The following is an 18,861-nucleotide window of genomic DNA, read 5'->3' as shown; positions in this document are numbered from 1 at the left end:
ATTCCTATTCTAAACCTGTACCAATATCAGGAACAGCAAGGAACATGAACCATATTCAGGAACAAAAATCAATATTAATCAATACAATAAGATATAACTGTCACTCAGTCCAGTGACTCTACATTTTAGACTAGACTCAATCCTAGCCTAGGGATCCCGGTTTCCAGACATTGGCATTCCATATCGACCAACAGTAATAGAAAAGACTCCAGTTCTATCCACGTCGATATAGTATCGATCACCAGTAATAGAGAAGCTCTGTTTCTATCCACACCAGTATAGTATCGATCAACAGTAATAGAAGAAACTCCGATTCTATCCACATCGATCAACAGTAATAGAAGAAGTTATAATTCTATCCACATCGATACAATACTGATCACCAGTAATAGAAGGAGCTCTAATCCTATCCACATCGATAGCCAATTATCCAGTAACAGACTATGGCACTTCCGCCAATACAATATCTTATGACATCGTGCAATGTGCCCGTGGTGATCCCACCACTATCAGGCACTTCTGTCATAAGACTATTCGTCTAACACCTGTCATCTATATCTCAAGAGAACGAGTATATCAATCAATTCATTGCAAATGTCAATGCAATAAATAAAGTATGTGATTAAGGGAAACTCGAGCCAAACCGTACTCGAGTTGTGCAATCCCAACTCCACATTAATTTATACCTTTATCTCCTCGCTCAGAAGAAGAAGAAGAATTCCCGACTCTATCTCGGTCCATTCTCAATCTGGTAATCACAAGACCGAACAGATATAATATCAATAAACAACTCAAGTCAATACCTGTTCTGATCAATACTCAAATCAACACATTATCTGATCAATGTCAATCAATTGATGTTTCGACGGCATAACAATACAGTCTTGATAACCCCGTTAGTCCAAACATCACAGATATAATACCAGAACTCATAATCAATATCGATATCAGTCATAATCTCAATAACCATACATATCTGATATGAATTCTCAGTCAAATCGATTCCAAAAATCATAACAATTACATAATCAGTCCGTTGCTTACTCTGACTTCGATTTTATGATGTCTAACATGATAAGAACATCATATATGAATTCTATTCAATTCTGACAACATCATAATTTCAAAGCATATCAAAACGTAGCAAAACTTACGTCCAGTTGTAGCCTACGTTGATAGGAACTCAATACCGAAGTCGGATTCAAAATCGGACAGACGGATTTCTCGCAAAAGGCATAAGGATTTTCAACACATACCCAGGGACCTTTCTCGATTTTCTTTCTGAAGATTTTCGTTTGTTACATATATATATCTATATATATACTCGCGCATGCATCAGGGCAAGTGGCACAATTTCATTCTGCATGATTCGCGCTCGGGCGGTAAGAAACTTCCGCTCGAGCGCGGCAGTTTCTGCCCGAAATCTTTCTTATCACACACTGGCGCTCGAGCGGTAATATTCTACCGCTCGGGCGCCACACGTTCTGTCTGAGTGATGTTCTTATGGAACACTGGCGCTCGGGCGGTAACTTTCTACCGCTCGGGCGCCAGACTTTCTGTCCAAAATCCACATCCATGGTGCATTGGCGCTCGGGCGGTCTCTTTCTACCGCTCGGGCGCCACGAGTTCTGTACAACAATCTTATTTTTCTTGCATCGACGCCCGGCCTCGTCATTTGAGTTCTTATAACCTCAATCACATCAATTAATCAACGTCTGATTATAATAATTAAATCTCGGGCATTACATTTCTCCCTCTCTAAGATATGATTTCGTCCCCGAAATCACAAACACTCAACTCGTGTTATACGGATAATCATATCATATCTCACATCAGATACAGGAAGGAGATATACAAGACTGCAATAAACTCATATCAACAACATCACTTGTGATAAAATCAATCTCAGAACAATAGCTATACAACATCCGTATATGCCAATTTCCAGTTCATAACAAATCAGTATTGACATCTGCTACCAAATTTGTTAATCCTAGACAAAGATATATTCAATCTTCCGCTTCAAATACCAACAGTCATCGTCCGACGTTAGCATGTTTAGTCTACTAATTCTGAGTTGTTTTCAGTTTCTTTATCAGATCACTGATCTCAGCAAATCTGCTCTCAAACATTACTGTAATATCATTCATATACGAAGGAAATCCACAGTTCTCATTTTACAATACCTCGACTAAAGCTATTTCGATACACATTTGATAGCTATTATTGTACAATGATTCCCAAGCGACAATGAATCATGTCAACTAGTGCTAAAATCCAGCACTACATTTCCTGGATATCCTCCAGTATCAGGAAAGTTCACTCCGACCATCCGTCAATCTATATATCATAGATACAAAATCATGTTATACATTCAGCCAAAAGTATAAAATCAAACGAAAATCACGGTCTGATATAATCAATTTTGGCATTCAATACAATCTGACCCCTTTTCTGACATACTTGCCCATCATCTGGTCATGTCTGCGCCTCTTCTTGTATCATATAACATGTATAGATGTGAACAATCGTTCAATTACAATCACCATCTTGGCCAGATTGCAGTAGTGTCATTGCACAATCCATAGAAATGTACTCCCATTTCTATTTAGTCAATAATCAAGATCAGTAATCGAAAAGTTTCTAGCTGTCTGTCTTCATCTGTCAGCGATTTAGACATTTCAATACAAGTTCTGACATAACTGATTTCCATCTGTTTACTTCAAAACGGTCTATTCGAATTATCACACGTTTCCTGTAACCAGAATAGTACTGAATCTACTATTGTGTGTATCTGACAATACCTGCCATTTCCAATTCGAACATCTGACACAAACAAATCAGTTAATAATATAAATTAAAGAAAAAATACCTACCTGGTATTCAGTTCTGACTATCAAAATCAAGTTCTGAACAGTCTGATCAAACTTCTGAACTGCTTTACTCTTCAAAATCAGTTCTGACTCGACGGACCTATATATAAACTCGACGGTTCATATCAATCGGTATCAAACACGGACTTAGAATGATAACAATATCAGATCAGATTCTGAATATCAATACGCAATACGGATCTAATAACTGCATAAAACTCAATCTCTGACATTTCGAAAATTCTGCCATATTCAATGTCGTTCTCAGCCACTAATCACAGTCTCACTGGCTATAATCAATCAGTATACTGTCTTCAGATATCACAAGCTCTGAAAACAATCTGTTACAATCGAGATTCATATCCGAACAATTCTGTATATAACAATCTCAGTTCCCAGAATATTCAATATCATTTTCAACTGTTCAATTCATTCAATCGTATGCTGCGAATATATCAAAATGTCATAGATAAATCGAGCATAAAATCATCAGAACACTTCCGAGCACAAGATTTATCAACCCACAAACAGAACTGAAGGATTTTCCAGAGAAACACATAATCAGATGTAACTCTAACTCTTCAGGCAATAAATCTTTCAACTGATATCTCAATTCTCTTAATTCAATCAATATCAGTCTATAAGAAATTCTAAAATGAAACCAATACCTGGAATCACATCAAGGCCAAAGTCACTCTCCCTGATACAGGACCAACCTGAAATCTCATCTGCCAGCCTATAGCAAACTTCCTGCTACTAGTAAATCAATCCCTGATAAGCTCATCTTCTGTCATCAACTGAATACATAAGGAATTACTCCATTCCTTTCGATAATCATCGGATCATATGTAATACGGATATCAAGGAATTCAAAATCAAGAATCCTTACCGTATATTATTCATTCTTTGGCCATTTCAGGTCCGAATCTTACCATCTCCTGGCAAGACTCTATAATAGCTCTGTACTTGTTCAATATATCAATATCAATCACGCAGTCATCATCAGACAATACAAGTACAAGCTAGTTTAACTCAATCTCATTCTCAACTTACTGCAGTATACAATATATTACAGAATATCACTGACATCAAATTCTTGCCCCAAAAAGGTAAGGAATCAATATTACAGTAAATATAGACTCAACAGGTACACCGTATATCAATGCAACTCAGTCAAAGATAATCGTAAATAATGCATTAGTATATATCAATACATATGCATCATAATCATTAAAATTCAATACCTGTCACGGTATCTTCAAGTGTGCCCTGGGTCTGTTTCTCGATCCCTCCCACCAGAGGATTCTGCTCCCTGAAATCTTCGGGAACTCTTCTGTGGACAGACTCTAGCAAAGTGTCCTTGCTGTTTACAGAAGTTGCACCGACCAGTCACTCCATGGCATAGCTCTGGGGAATGTCTCCCACCGCAATTCCTGCAATAAACTCCAGTATAATTCGGACTAGAGCCACTGGAGCTAGATGAACAACTCGGTCCACCTCCTACTTTCTTAAACTGTTTCTTTCGAGCTTTCAGCAACTCCTGCTTCCCACTCGTACTGCCACTATCAAATCTGGAAGGGGATTGTTGTGTCTGGGGTTGCATCACACACAACCTTTTTAATTGTATAATTAGACTCTTCTCCGCTCTCTTCGCTCTACTCAGGACATCAGCAAAATGGTACGGCCGCTGCATATTCATCAATGCAACTATCTCTGAGTTCAATCCTCTAATAAACTGAGCCATTACAGCTTCATCATTTCCAGCAACATGAGGAGCAAAACGCAGTAGAGTAGAGAATTTATCAACATACCCTTCAATATTCAGTTGACCTTGGCTCAAATTCTCAAATTCTACTTTCTTGTCCTCTCGGTACGATCCTGAGACAAATCGTCGGTAGAATTCAGTTCTAAAGGCTTCCCATGTGATCGCAGTACCACACAGTTCTAGTATTCCTTTGGTTGTAATCCACCAACTCCTGGCAGTCTCTTGCAACTGATGGAATACCAGTTTAACTTTCTGTTCTTCTGTACAATCAACTAAATCAAACAGGATTTCTATATCATCAAACCAGTTTTCACAACCTTCCGACGTCTCGATACCACTCAGAATCGGCGGTTGCAGTAACTGAAACTCTCTCAGCTTTATTTCCATCTGAGTTTTTGATGCATCTATCTGATCAGACGAAGTACTACCTCTTTCTGGAATCCTTCTAGGAGGAATATCTGATAATCACAGATGTTAGTAGTAACAAGAGACAAATCCGTCTCAATCCCAATCCTGATCAGCTTACCTCTGAACAAGAATTGGTTCTGATCCAGTTTCAAATAATACATATTACCAAATCAACTCAGATATTCAGGTAACATGTAGCTTTCTAAACAATAACACATACTGAAATCTTAGTATATACAATGTAGTTTCAACATTATATTTACTCATGTGCCATATAAATCCAGGCAATAAAGCATCATATCATGCTAGCATACACAATGTAATCCACATTATAATCAATCACATGCTAGCAATCAAACGCAGGTAAGAAACTCAATCTACCCCGCTCACTCTTTTCTATCTCAGTGCTAAAGAACCTATAGTTCAAGGACCTACAGCTCTGATACCACCTGTTGTGGGGACTCGGACGCTAATTCATTCCTTAATCGTCGTTAGGAATAAGTCAAACAATTATAATAAACAGGGTCTAAATTAAATTTTTTTTTTCTTAAATTATACAGCGGAAACGTAATGTAATTAAATTCAAATTACATATTAAACATAACATACAATTATTGTATGATCTACAATAATCTAACTAGGTTCGACTACAAGTCAGTGCTGAATCCTAAGCTGCTTCAAAGTCCGGATCTCCACGCTATCTAGTCCAGCCTCGTTCTCTTCTTGACCCTGATCCTAGCCCACCTGTTGCCATGCACACATACAAACAAGACAACAGCCGGATAACTCCGGTGAGATATAAATATCCCAGTATAAATCATGTATACATGCAATCATAAAACCATATAAAAGCATATAACAGAAAATCATATCCCATATCAAAATCATGACATGAAATAATAACAAGAATAAATCATATTCTAAACATGTACCCTATTCAGGAACATAATCAATATCAAGAATAATTCCTATTCTAAACCTGTACCAATATCAGGAACAGCAAGGAACATGAACCATATTCAGGAACATAAATCAATATTAATCAATACAATAAGATATAACTGTCACTCAGTCCAGTGCCTCTACATTTTAGACTAGACTCAATCCTAGCCTAGGGATCCCGGTTTCCAGACATTGGCATTCCATATCGACCAACAGTAATAGAAAAGACTCCAGTTCTATCCACGTCGATATAGTATCGATCACCAGTAATAGAGAAGCTCTGTTTCTATCCACACCAGTATAGTATCGATCAACAGTAATAGAAGAAACTCCGATTCTATCCACATCGATCAACAGTAATAGAAGAAGTTATAATTCTATCCACATCGATACAATACTGATCACCAGTAATAGAAGGAGCTCTAATCCTATCCACATCGATAGCCAATTATCCAGTAACAGACTATGGCACTTCCGCCAATACAATATCTTATGACATCGTGCAATGTGCCCGTGGTGATCCCACCACTATCAGGCACTTCTGTCATAAGACTATTCGTCTAACACCTGTCATCTATATCTCAAGAGAACGAGTATATCAATCAATTCATTGCAAATGTCAATGCAATAAATAAAGTATGTGATTAAGGGAAACTCGAGCCAAACCGTACTCGAGTTGTGCAATCCCAACTCCACATTAATTTATACCTTTATCTCCTCGCTCAGAAGAAGAAGAAGAATTCCCGACTTTATCTCGGTCCATTCTCAATCTGGTAATCACAAGACCGAACAGATATAATATCAATAAACAACTCAAGTCAATACCTGTTCTGATCAATACTCAAATCAACACATAATCTGATCAATGTCAATCAATTGATGTTTCGACGGCATAACAATACAGTCTTGATAACCCCGTTAGTCCAAACATCACAGATATAATACCAGAACTCATAATCAATATCGATATCAGTCATAATCTCAATAACCATACATATCTGATATGAATTCTCAGTCAAATCGATTCCAAAAATCATAACAATTACATAATCAGTCCGTTGCTTACTCTGACTTCGATTTTATGATGTCTAACATGATAAGAACATCATATATGAATTCTATTCAATTCTGACAACATCATAATTTCAAAGCATATCAAAACGTAGCAAAACTTACGTCCAGTTGTAGCCTACGTTGATAGGAACTCAATACCGAAGTCGGATTCAAAATCAGACAGACGGATTTCTCGCAAAGGCATAAGGATTTTCAACACATACCCAGGGACCTTTCTCGATTTTCTTTCTGAAGATTTTCGTTTGTTACATATATATATCTATATATATACTCGCGCATGCATCAGGGCAAGTGGCACAATTTCATTCTGCATGATTCGCGCTCGGGCGGTAAGAAACTACCGCTCGAGCGCGGCAGTTTCTGCCCGAAATCTTTCTTATCACACACTGGCGCTCGAGCGGTAATATTCTACCGCTCGGGCGCCACACGTTCTGTCTGAGTGATGTTCTTATGGAACACTGGCGCTCGGGCGGTAACTTTCTACCGCTCGGGCGCCAGACTTTCTGTCCAAAATCCACATCCATGGTGCATTGGCGCTCGGGCGGTCTCTTTCTACCGCTCGGGCGCCACGAGTTCTGTACAACAATCTTATTTTTCTTGCACCGACGCCCGACCTCGTCATTTGAGTTCTTATAACCTCAATCACATCAATTAATCAACGTCTGATTATAATAATTAAATCTCGGGTATTACAGTGTCAATCAGAATACCAGGTAGGTAATGCTTTATTTTATATAATTAGCTGATTTGTTTGTGTCAGATATTTCGAATTTGAAATGATAGGTATTGTCAAACGCACACAGTAGTAGATTCAGTACTGTTCTGGTAACAGGAAATGTGTGATAATTCGAATAGACAGTTTTGAAGTAAACAGATGAAATCAGTTATGTCAGAATTTGTATTGATATGTCTAAATCGCTGACAGATGAAGACAGAAAGATAAAAACCAGGGCATTGGTTATACAGATTATTGATTCTCAAATAGAAATGGGAGTACATTTCTATGGACTGTGTGATGACACTACTGAAATTTTGAAAAGACTGTGCGGTGATGTGATTATGATTGAACGATTGTTCAAATCTGCATATGTTATATTGTACAGGATGACGTACAAATATGACTAGACGACTGAGAGGTATGTCAGAAACGGGGGTCATATTGTATTGAATGCCAAATTTAATTATGTCAGACTGTGATTTTCGTTTGATTTTGTACTTTTGGCTGAGTGTATAGGGTGATATATCATTTATCATTTATAGATTGACGGATAGTCGGAGTGAACTATCCTAGTTGACACAATTTATCACTAGTTGACACAATTTATCGTCACTTGTGAATTATTGTACAATAATAGCTATCAGATGAGTATCGAAATAGCTTTAGTCGAGGTATTGTACAATGAGAACTACTGATTTCCTTCGTATGGGGATGATATTGTGGGAATACCTGAGATCAGATTTGATAGGATCAGAGATCTGATAAAGAAAATGAAACTGATTCCGAAGCAAATGAAGATAGCTCAGAATGCATAGACTAAATAAGCCAACGTCGGACGATGAATGTTGGTATTTGAAACCAAAGACTGGATATCTTGGACATGGATTAACTAATTTGGTAGAAAATAGAAATATTGAATTGCTATGGAATTGTTGATTGGTATATACAGAAGTTGTATATGAAAGCGGACCGGTTACGGTGGCCGGAAGCGCAACGGAAGTCAAAAATTTTAATTTTAATCACAAAGTTTCGGCCACCATGGATTTGTTGTGCAATATTTACAAAAACACACCATACATAGGATGTAAGAAGGATTTTACCTATCAACCTCTTGAGGTTGATGTTTGGCTCCAACTTTGTTGTAAACAACAAAGCTCTTCTAGGATGAAGATCTACAAGCTTTCCTTCCTCCAAAATTAAGCCCACCACTAGCAATGTAAATCCCTTCTTGTTTTGCACTAGAAAAACAAGAAGATTTTTCAAGGAGAAGACTTTTATTCTCCAACACTTGAAGAACAAATGAGAGAATTTTTTTTTTTTTTGAGAGAAATTGGAGAGGGATTTCGGCCAAAGGGGAGAGATGGAGTGGGGGGAGACTAGCCTTGGTTGTTGAAAAAGTAGTATCACCTTTTTGCATGCCATGCTTTGAAAACACAAAAAGTAGTCTCCCAACCCTTCACCTCCCATGCATTCATATTATATGGTTTTTAATCAAATTAAAAACCTTGGACTAAATTTAATTATCTCAAACATATTTGAGACTAATTATACATTACTTGAATTTACCCAAGTCCCACTAGTTAAATAATTATTTTAATTGAGCTCTACAAGACTCAATATTATTTAATTAATTCAACACTTGAATTAATTTAATTATTTGGACTCTACTAGGTCCACTAGTGTCTAATTAATTCAACACTTGAATTAATTTAATTTAGTCCATAATAATGTTTATGAAAATCACAATTTTCAAATACATTATTCACTTGGCCAAATTTTAATTTTAGGAACATTTTCATAAATTAAAATTTATATTTCTCTCATAGAAGTCATACTTCTATTTTTCCTTACGCCTATAAACTCATTTATAAGCCGTTCAACCCATTGAACTATTTTACTTCTCATCGGGATTTAGAAAGCTAGTACTTGTGTGGCCCTCAATGGTTCATTGATACAACTAGCCGTGGGTTCACATCTCCATGTGATTCGGACCAAACATGTCCTTATTCGAGCATACCCCAATTGCTCCATTCTTACTTATCAACTCCTTGATAATAAGAACGTCAGAACTCAAGTCTGATAGTACCCAACCAATCACGTTAAACGCCTAGCAGCATCGCTTACGTGATTTCCTAGGTATCACATGATAGTGCCTGCAAGAACCATTCAATTATGGTTAGCGTACAGTACGGTCCCTTCAACTCATATATCCCGACCGATTCGACAACTATTGGTTTATCGAGAGTTGTCAATGAATCGATACTATGTATCATGTTGTGGTTGCATCGATGGTGTAATCTATGAAACCCCTTTCATAATTACCACCATAATCTGATCAGAGATTTCAACCCACACATACATGAAAAACACATAGGATATCCATACCCGTAGGTAAGCGGTGAATCCCCGGCTACAATGCATCGACTCCTATATGTTTCGCCGTAACACCCAACCTTGCCACCTGATGACCCCACAAGAGTCGGTAAACAAGTCAAAGTGAAACGCTAGCACATAGAGTCTCAATGTTGTCCCGGGTCATAAGGACTAATGGTGTACAACCATAAACTAGGACTTTTCCACTCGATAAGTGAGAACCACTTGGAAAGTCCTTTATAGAGGGTTGTTCAGTGCACTCTAAACGGAGCACCTATCTGCATGCTCGGACATCACAATGTCCCCTACCAATGAAACATGGTACTCACATCGCAGATACTAGTCTCTAACTCGAACGGCCTTTATCCTTCTTAGTGGCGGCTGAATCGACTAGGAACCGTTTAGAATATACAGTATTCCAAATATGAGTTTCATGATACTCATCATATGAGCATCTCATATTCTTTCTACTATATGTATATTCAAGGACTTTATCTATGCAACTAGCATGGGTATAAAGATAAAGATGCGCCAAATTAATAAATTCAAATATTATTAAAATAAAGATCGTTTATACAAAGAGTTTCATCGTGAACAGTCGGCCAACACTTGGCTCGACGTGCACCAACTCTAACAGTATAGCCATTGTTTTGAGATTTATTCTATCACGAGTGTTTTCGGTGATATGAGGTTATTGTAGTTTATGTACATCTCCTTCTGGTATCCGATTTGAGATCTGATATGATTATCTGTATTTTACAAGTGAATTATTGTGATTTCGAGGACGAAATCATATCTTAGAGGGGGAGAAATGTAAGGTCCGAGAATTTGATTACCGTAATCTGAAATGATTTGGGTATAATTACCGTAATCTGAGATTAATCTGCAATGATTTATTGATTATTCAAAGTAGTTATAGACGGAACAGAGTGGACCGGGAAAGGTGAGAAAAGACATGAAATTTAGGTGCAAGGAGGTGTGCTCGCGCACATGCGCGACGAGATGCGCGAGCCATGCACGGAGTGGACAGAAGACCCCGCGCATATGCGCGATGTGAGGGCGCGCATATGCGCGAGGTGTCCAGTAGCCTAGGGAAGTGCTCTGCGCATATGCGCGACGTGAACGGCGCACATGCACGAGCATGGCAGAACAATTGGCGAACATGCGCGGACTGGAGGCGCGCATATGCGCGGAAGCTGCCGAGACACACGCGCTGAGAGATTGTGTCTCGCGCATATGCGCCGATGGTGGTCGTGCATATGCGCGAGACGTGCCGCGTGAAGGAACGAGCCGCGTTTCTTGATTCATGCATGTGTATATCTACATATATGTAAAGGAACGAAATTTACATTCAGTAAGCCGAGGAAAGCTTCGGGGAAAAGGCTCATTTCTTGAGTTTGAAATTGATATATGAGCGAACCGTCTGTTCAAATTTAAATCAGACTTCAGTATTGAGTTCCTGTCAACGCAGGCTACAACTGGACGTAAGTTGTGTTATGTTTAGACATGTTCTGAAATTATGCTATTGTCAGAATTGAATAGGATTCATATATAATGTTCTTGTCATGTTAGACATTATAGAATCGAATTCAGATTGAGAAACAGACTGATTATGTAATTGTTATGATTTTTGGAGTTGATTTAATTGAGAATCGATATCAGATTTATATCACCATTGAGAGTATGATTCCTACTGATACTGATTACGAAGTCTGGTATTATATCTTTGATGTTGGGACTGACGGGGTTATCGAGATTGTATTATTATGCCGTCGAAACATCAGGGGATTAATGTTGTTCAGATTCAGTAGTGATTTCGATTATATTGTGATATCGTCGATATGGATTAGATTGTATCTTGAATTAAGTTGTGTATTGATATTATACCTATTCGATTGTCGTTATCAGATTGGATATGGACAGAGTTGAATTCGGGACTTCGTCTTCGTCAGACCGAGAAGATAAATGTATAAATTAATGTTGATTGGGATTGCACAACTCGAGTGAGGTTTGGCTCGAGTTTTCCTAAATCACATACTTTATTTTATTGCATAGATATTTGCAATGAATGAATTGATATGCTTGTCTTCTTGATTGATAGATAGCAGGTATTAGACGAGTAATCTTGTGACAGAAGTACCTTATAGTGGCGGGATCGCCACAGGAACATTGCACGATGTCACAAGATAGTGTATTGGCGTTAGTGCCAAAGTCTGTCACCGGATGTTTGGCTATCGATGTGGATAGAATTAGAGCTTTTTCTATTACTGGTGATCGATACCGTATCGATGTGGATATTCGGAGCTTTTTCTATTACTGGTGATCGATGTTATATCGATGTGGATAGAATCAGAGCTTCTTCTATTACTGGTGATCGATACTATCTCGATGTGGATAGAATCGGAGCTTTTTCTATTACTGGTGATCGATACCATATCGATGTGGATAGAATCAGACTTTCTTCTATTACTGGTGATCGATATGGAATGCCAACATTTGGAATCGGGATCCCTAGGCTAGGATGGAGTCTAGTCTAAAACGTTGAGTCACGAGTCTAAGTGACAGTTATATCGATTTATATTGATTGATGTTAATTTATGTTCCTGAATATGGTACACGCTTATCGGTGTTCCTCATTTTTGTACATGTTTAGAATAGGAATTATTCTTGATATTAATTCATGTTTCTGATTTTGTTACATGTTATGAAGGTTTGTTATATGCTTTTATATGATTTATATGACTGCATGTATACATGGTTTATATTGAGAATGTAATTCTCACCGGAGTATCCGGCTGTTGTCTTGTTTTGTATGTGTGCATGGCAACAGGTGGAATAGGATCAGGGTCAAGATGAGAACGAGGCTGGACAAGATAGCATGGAGATCCGGGCTTCAGAAACAACTTAGGATTCAGTACTGACATGTAGTTGAACCTAGTTGAATTATCGTAGAGAATACAATAATTGTATATTATGTTTAATATGTAATTTGAATTGAATTACATTACGTTTCAGCTTTGTATTTTTTTTTAAAAAAATTTAGACCCTGTTTATTATAAATGATTAAATATTCCTAACAGGGATTAAGGAATGAATTAGCGTCCGGTCCCCACATTCCAACCATCTCCTATGATGCATGTTCAATTCCTTTTGAGTAAACAGATATTTAAGGCTTTTATGATCTTAAAAAATCTCACACTTTACTCCATACAAATAGTTTCGCCAGATCTTCAAAGCGAATACCACAGCTGCCAACTCAAGATCGTGAGTAGGGTAATTCTTTTCATAATCCTTCAGCTGACGGGAAGTATAAGAAAATACTTTACCACGCTGCATCAATACAGCACCGAGTCCTTTCTTAGAAGCATCAGTGAACAATACAAAGTCCTCAACTCCTTCATGAAGTGATAACACTGGAGCCGATGTTAATTTATCCTTCAACTCCTGAAAACTTTGTTGACACTCATTGGTCCATTCGAATTTAACTGTCTTTCTTGTCAATGCGGTCAATGGCAAGGCTATCTTTCAGAAATCGGCTATAAAACAACGATAGTAACTTGCCAAACCAAGAAAACTTCGTACCTCAGAAACTATAGTAGGAATAGGCCATTTCTTCACTGCTTCTATCTTTGTTGTATCCACGGTAATTCCATCTTTAGAAACAATATGGCCTAGGAAAGTCACTTGGTCTAACCAGAACTCGCACTTCTTTAACTTGGCATAGAACTGATTATCCCTCAATTGTTGCAACACGGTTCTCAAATGTTCTCGATGAAGTTCTCGAGTCTTCGAATAAACCAGGATATCATCAATAAATACAATGACGAAACTATCCAAATAAGGCTTGAAGACTCGATTCATAAGATCCATAAAAACTGAAGGCGCATTCGTTAACCCGAAAGACATTACCAGAAATTCATAATGACCATACCTAGTTCGAAAAGCAGTCTTAGGTATGTCATCTTCTTTCACCTTCAATTGGTGATATCCTGATCGCAGATCAATCTTAGAAAATACCGTTGCTCCTTGTAATTGATCAAAAAGATCATCAATTCATGGCAAAGGATACATGTTCTTAATGGTAACTTTGTTGATCTCTCGGTAGTCAATACACAAACGTAGTGATCCATCTTTATTTTTCACAAACAACACTGGCCCCCATGGTGAAGAACTCGGTCTAATAAAGCCTTTATCTAACAGTTCTTGCAATTGGTTCTTTAATTCTTTCATTTCAGTCGGTGTCATTCGATAAGGAGCTTTAGAAATAGGAGTCGTACCAGGTACAACATCAATGACAAATTGGACTTCTCTATCAGGTGGCAACCCCGACACATCATCGGCAAATACATCCGCATAATCTCGAAAAATTTCAATATCATTCACATCCACATTATATTCCTTACTCACATCCATTACTGACGCCAGAAATCCCTGACACCCCTTAACCAACATCTTATTCACCTTCAAACAAGTAATAAAAGAAGTGTCAAGCGAAGTACCTCAACGCTTGAAGACCCTGTTGTCACCTTCCTCTGTCGAAAATCGCACCGTCTTTTCAACACAATCTATTACTGCACGATACGATGATAGCCAATCCATAACCAAAATCACATCAAACTCTATCATAGGAATCACAATTAAATCAGCAAATAAGAGTCTCTCATTAACTTGAATAGGACAAGCTTTAATCACACTTGTAGAACAAATCACATCACCCAAAGGAAGCACAATATTAAACTGGAGATGTTCAAATATAGGTGCAATACCCAACGATCTCATGAAAATTTCAGACATAAAGGAATTTGTAGCTCTAGTATCAATTAAAGTAAGAGCTACATTGCCGGAAATCATAATAGTACCTGATATAACCGACGTATCTAGATTAACACCCTCTTTGGTCAAAGAGAAGATGCACCCTTGGATTCGTCCTCGGCCTAAAGATTGGGTGCAGTTGATAGCAATGTGACCTGCACCTCCACATTTGTAACATTTGTTGCTCCCTACTAGACATTCACCCTTTTGTGGCTTGTTGCATTTGGGACATAAAGGTCTATTCGTCTCGGACTGAACCTCATGAGCTTTACCTTGATGTTCTTCTTTTCCTTTTCCTTTGTATCCCCCTTTCCAACTTTGACTCGAAGTTTGGATCTTTTGATGAAAGCTTTTTCTTCTCAATTGCCTTTCCTTCTCAATATCTTTCTCTTCATGCTCCACTAAAAGAGCTTTCTCCACGATCTCTTTGTACGTTGTGGCCTTAGACATTCTGACATCCCTCCTGATCTCAGCTCTCAAGCCTCTCATGAAGTGTTACCCTCGGTCTTTGTCATTCGAGGCAATGAAAGGAACAAACAACCTTCTTCAAACTTCAAAATATAATCATTCACATTCAAGTTGCCCTGCTTTAGTTCCAAGAACTCCTTCACTTTCTGTGTCTTGACATTCGTGGAGAAATATTTGTCATAAAATAGCTCCTTAAACTCATTCCATTGGAGGGTTTGAACGTTGACAGTTACCTTCGTGGCCTCCCACCAAATGCGTGCAGTCTTGGTTAGAAGAAACACTGCACAACTAACTCGATCAATATCCTCAAAGTGCAGGTAGTCAAAGAGAAACGTCTGCCCTTTTTATTGCTTTAAAAGTACTAGAATTTTTTTTTTTTTAAACTTCACATAGCATTCGGCCGAACCATAAAATTTCATAAAATATTTTTGACATCATTTTAAAAATAAACAACCAACTAACATTTTTCTAAATCTAAAAATAACATTTGAAAAGTATCGCCCATATTATAACCTCTCAAAAACCACTCACAATCATGATAAAAGTCATAAAATCTTTTAACATAAATCATAACATATATGCGGAAACTAGTGTCGGCCTCGGCTCATGTGCACCTTCAGTCCAGTCGGATCAACCATCAAGACCTCCATTAGCATTATCATGATAACCTGCATCCATCACACCTAGTGAGTCTAAAGACTCAACACACCATAATCTTTATAACAAATAATACATATAAAACCACATGCAACAGTGAAAAATACTTGTACTTAAAATATCATTTTCATGAAGATGCATAAACTTTAAACATGAACATTTTTATAAATATTTTCTTGTTGCATTCATAAACCTTAACCTTTTTCCTTTTCCTCAACATGACATGAAATAAAACCTTAAACATGATCATAAACATTTTCCTTTTCCTTTTCCTTTGTTGAATTCAGATCGTTAATTGTGACTTTCCTGATCATGATCATGAGGGTCGATGGATCAATCTACATATAACCACAGTACTGGGCGGCGGGGGACACCAGCAACACTCTCACCGGTCAACTAGGCCCTGGCCTATCATCATTCGAATAGAAATACGATCGTCGGGGCTCCCTCTGGGGCCTTTTCCAATGAATGGGCTCCCTCTGGGGCCTTTTCTCCTCACGATATTCCCATTCTTCCGTAACCACAAAACCGTTACCACTTTAACCGTTACCACATATTCGCAATGATGGAAACACGATCGTCGGGCTCCCACTGGGACCATAACCCTCACGACGTCGCCACCATTAACGAATTAGTCACAATCACTTCACATCCTTCAACATTTTTCATTCACATCACTTTAGAAAAATCATGAATATCATTACATTTTTCATTTTTGAAACCAAGCATGCAACATGTATTTTAAATGTCTTCTTAAATCATAAAAATCATTTAGACATTTAAAAATCATATTTTAATCATGAACATTAAAAAAAATAATCATAATATTATTAAAACAGCATTTAGAGCACTGCCATGACCTTTACTAATTTCCCGATGTAAAAAGACCGTTTTACCCCTGGACTAGACAATTTACGTTTTCAACTTTTTTCTTGATTTCATGACTCTAACATGTCCCAAATAATTATTTAAGCCAACAAGAATTTTCTCATATTTTTATTTGGCTTAAATCGATGACTTTTTAATTAATCTTTAAATGTGACGTATTAATGCGTTTTAATCCCGAATTAAACCAAACCTTAATATAAAATTCCCAAATTAAAAACTTAGACTTATAATAATTATTTAAGATTAACACTAATTTTTCATAATTTTATAAAGCTTAAAACTAGACTTTTCAATTAACTCGTTAATTGACGTTTCGTGCGGCGATTAAATTCCGAATAAATTCAAAACTTGTTATTTTGATCCCAAATTTTAAACATAGCATTTTTAATATTTATTCTACCCTTTCAAGTCACGAGCCACACTCGTGGACCCTTGGATCTAATTTTTGTTCTTAAAATCTCGTTTTTGACACCTTATCGAACAAACCGAGCCAACTCCCAAAATACCCGAGCCACGCCCGAGCCACCTTGAGCCAAAACCGAGCCAACCCATCTTGGAACCCACCTGACCAAGCCCAGCCCCTGGAACCTAGCCCAAACTCGCAAAAACCCTCCTGTAACTTGGCCCATGTTTCTGCATGTGTGTGTGCCTTGTGTTCTAGTTGTACTAGGACTCCTAGCTAGTCTAGGACTCTCCCAACCGAGCCACTACCGAGCCCACCTGACCCTAACCATCCCTGGACCACGCCTAGACTAGACCCAGACCAGGCCCCTGAGCACCCTCCTAGGACCCTAAAGAGTCGACCTAGCCCAGCCCAGAGCCCCCAGGCCGAGCCATCTCTTCCCTACACAAGCTGGAACCCTGCGCTACCTCTCTTCTAATCTCTCGGGTGGCTTTGGGGAAGAGTCCTTGTGCTCTTGGGCTCTTCCCTAGCCATCTAACTCGAGTCCTAGCATGTCTAGGACTCCTTCCTAGCCCCTAACATAAACCCAGCAGTGACCCAAGCAAGCCCATACATCGATATTCCCTAAAACCGAGCCCCAAGATCAATACGTTCCGATTCGGTCCCGACTTGTTTTTATTATCAGTTGCGGCTTGTTTCTTTTGTAATTGCCGTGAGTCTAGTGAGTGTTTTAGGCCCTAAAATCATGCATAAACACTACTAGTTCATACCTAAGACCATGGCAGCCCATTTACATGATAAAAACATGAGTTTGCATCAAAAATCTTAAGTTTTCCCCCATGTGCATGTCATATTCCGAAAATACAGAAAAATAAATTATGTTCTTCATGCACACAATATTTAAACAATATTATGATATGATGGATGAGAAAAGGAGATGTATGGCGTGCCTTTGTGTTAAATACGCTCGAATATCCGTTGACGACGAAGAACGGGACGCGACGATGGCTCCTACTTGCCTTGATGCCTTCGAAATTCCCTTGAAACTCTTAATATTTGTGTGTGCTGTGCCGTGAAGTGGTGTGTGTGGGGGAGAATATTTTTCAGAAAAATACACAAAGTGGCCGAGACTTGATGCAAGGTGTAGGGTTTTTGAGTTAATTAACAAATTAAATACTAGTTAAGCACCTACAAGGTTTATTAGGCCTATTAAGCCAATTAATTAGGCCCACTAGTTAATTTAGGACTTAAATAAAATAATAACAAATTTTTCTTTAATTAAATATGAGAATTTATTAGCCGGGTTGCCAAAAAAACTCGTATTTTAGTTGAAAAACCAACACCGATAAAATTTACGTCCCGGCGTATAAAATCACCTCAAAACCCTTATTTTCGAAAATACTAAAAAGCATCGACCATATTTTAAATAATTAAAAATAATCATTTAAAAATATTTTACATCTTTCAGCCCTCGGTCCCC

General features: G+C 38.0%; 1 protein-coding gene across 1 annotated transcript; it reads right to left on the bottom strand.

Annotated features, from left to right (window-relative positions):
* Positions 1 to 13,336: 13,336 nt before the first annotated feature.
* On the bottom strand, positions 13,337 to 15,454 carry LOC140835332 (uncharacterized). Its single transcript, XM_073200823.1, has 5 exons — positions 14,726 to 15,454; positions 14,272 to 14,614; positions 14,063 to 14,178; positions 13,736 to 13,939; positions 13,337 to 13,597 (listed from the first exon to the last, which is right to left on the bottom strand). Exons 1-5 carry the CDS (start codon positions 15,452 to 15,454, stop codon positions 13,337 to 13,339), a joined length of 1,653 nt encoding a protein of 550 aa, XP_073056924.1.
* Between the last annotated feature and the right edge of the window lie 3,407 nt (positions 15,455 to 18,861).

The sequence above is a fragment of the Primulina eburnea genome, chromosome 6 (genome assembly GCF_022965805.1).
Source record: "Primulina eburnea isolate SZY01 chromosome 6, ASM2296580v1, whole genome shotgun sequence".
In the NCBI taxonomy this organism is placed as follows: Eukaryota; Viridiplantae; Streptophyta; class Magnoliopsida; order Lamiales; family Gesneriaceae; genus Primulina; species Primulina eburnea.
Note: the sequence above shows the minus strand (reverse complement) of the source record. Positions and strands in the feature narration are given on the sequence as shown.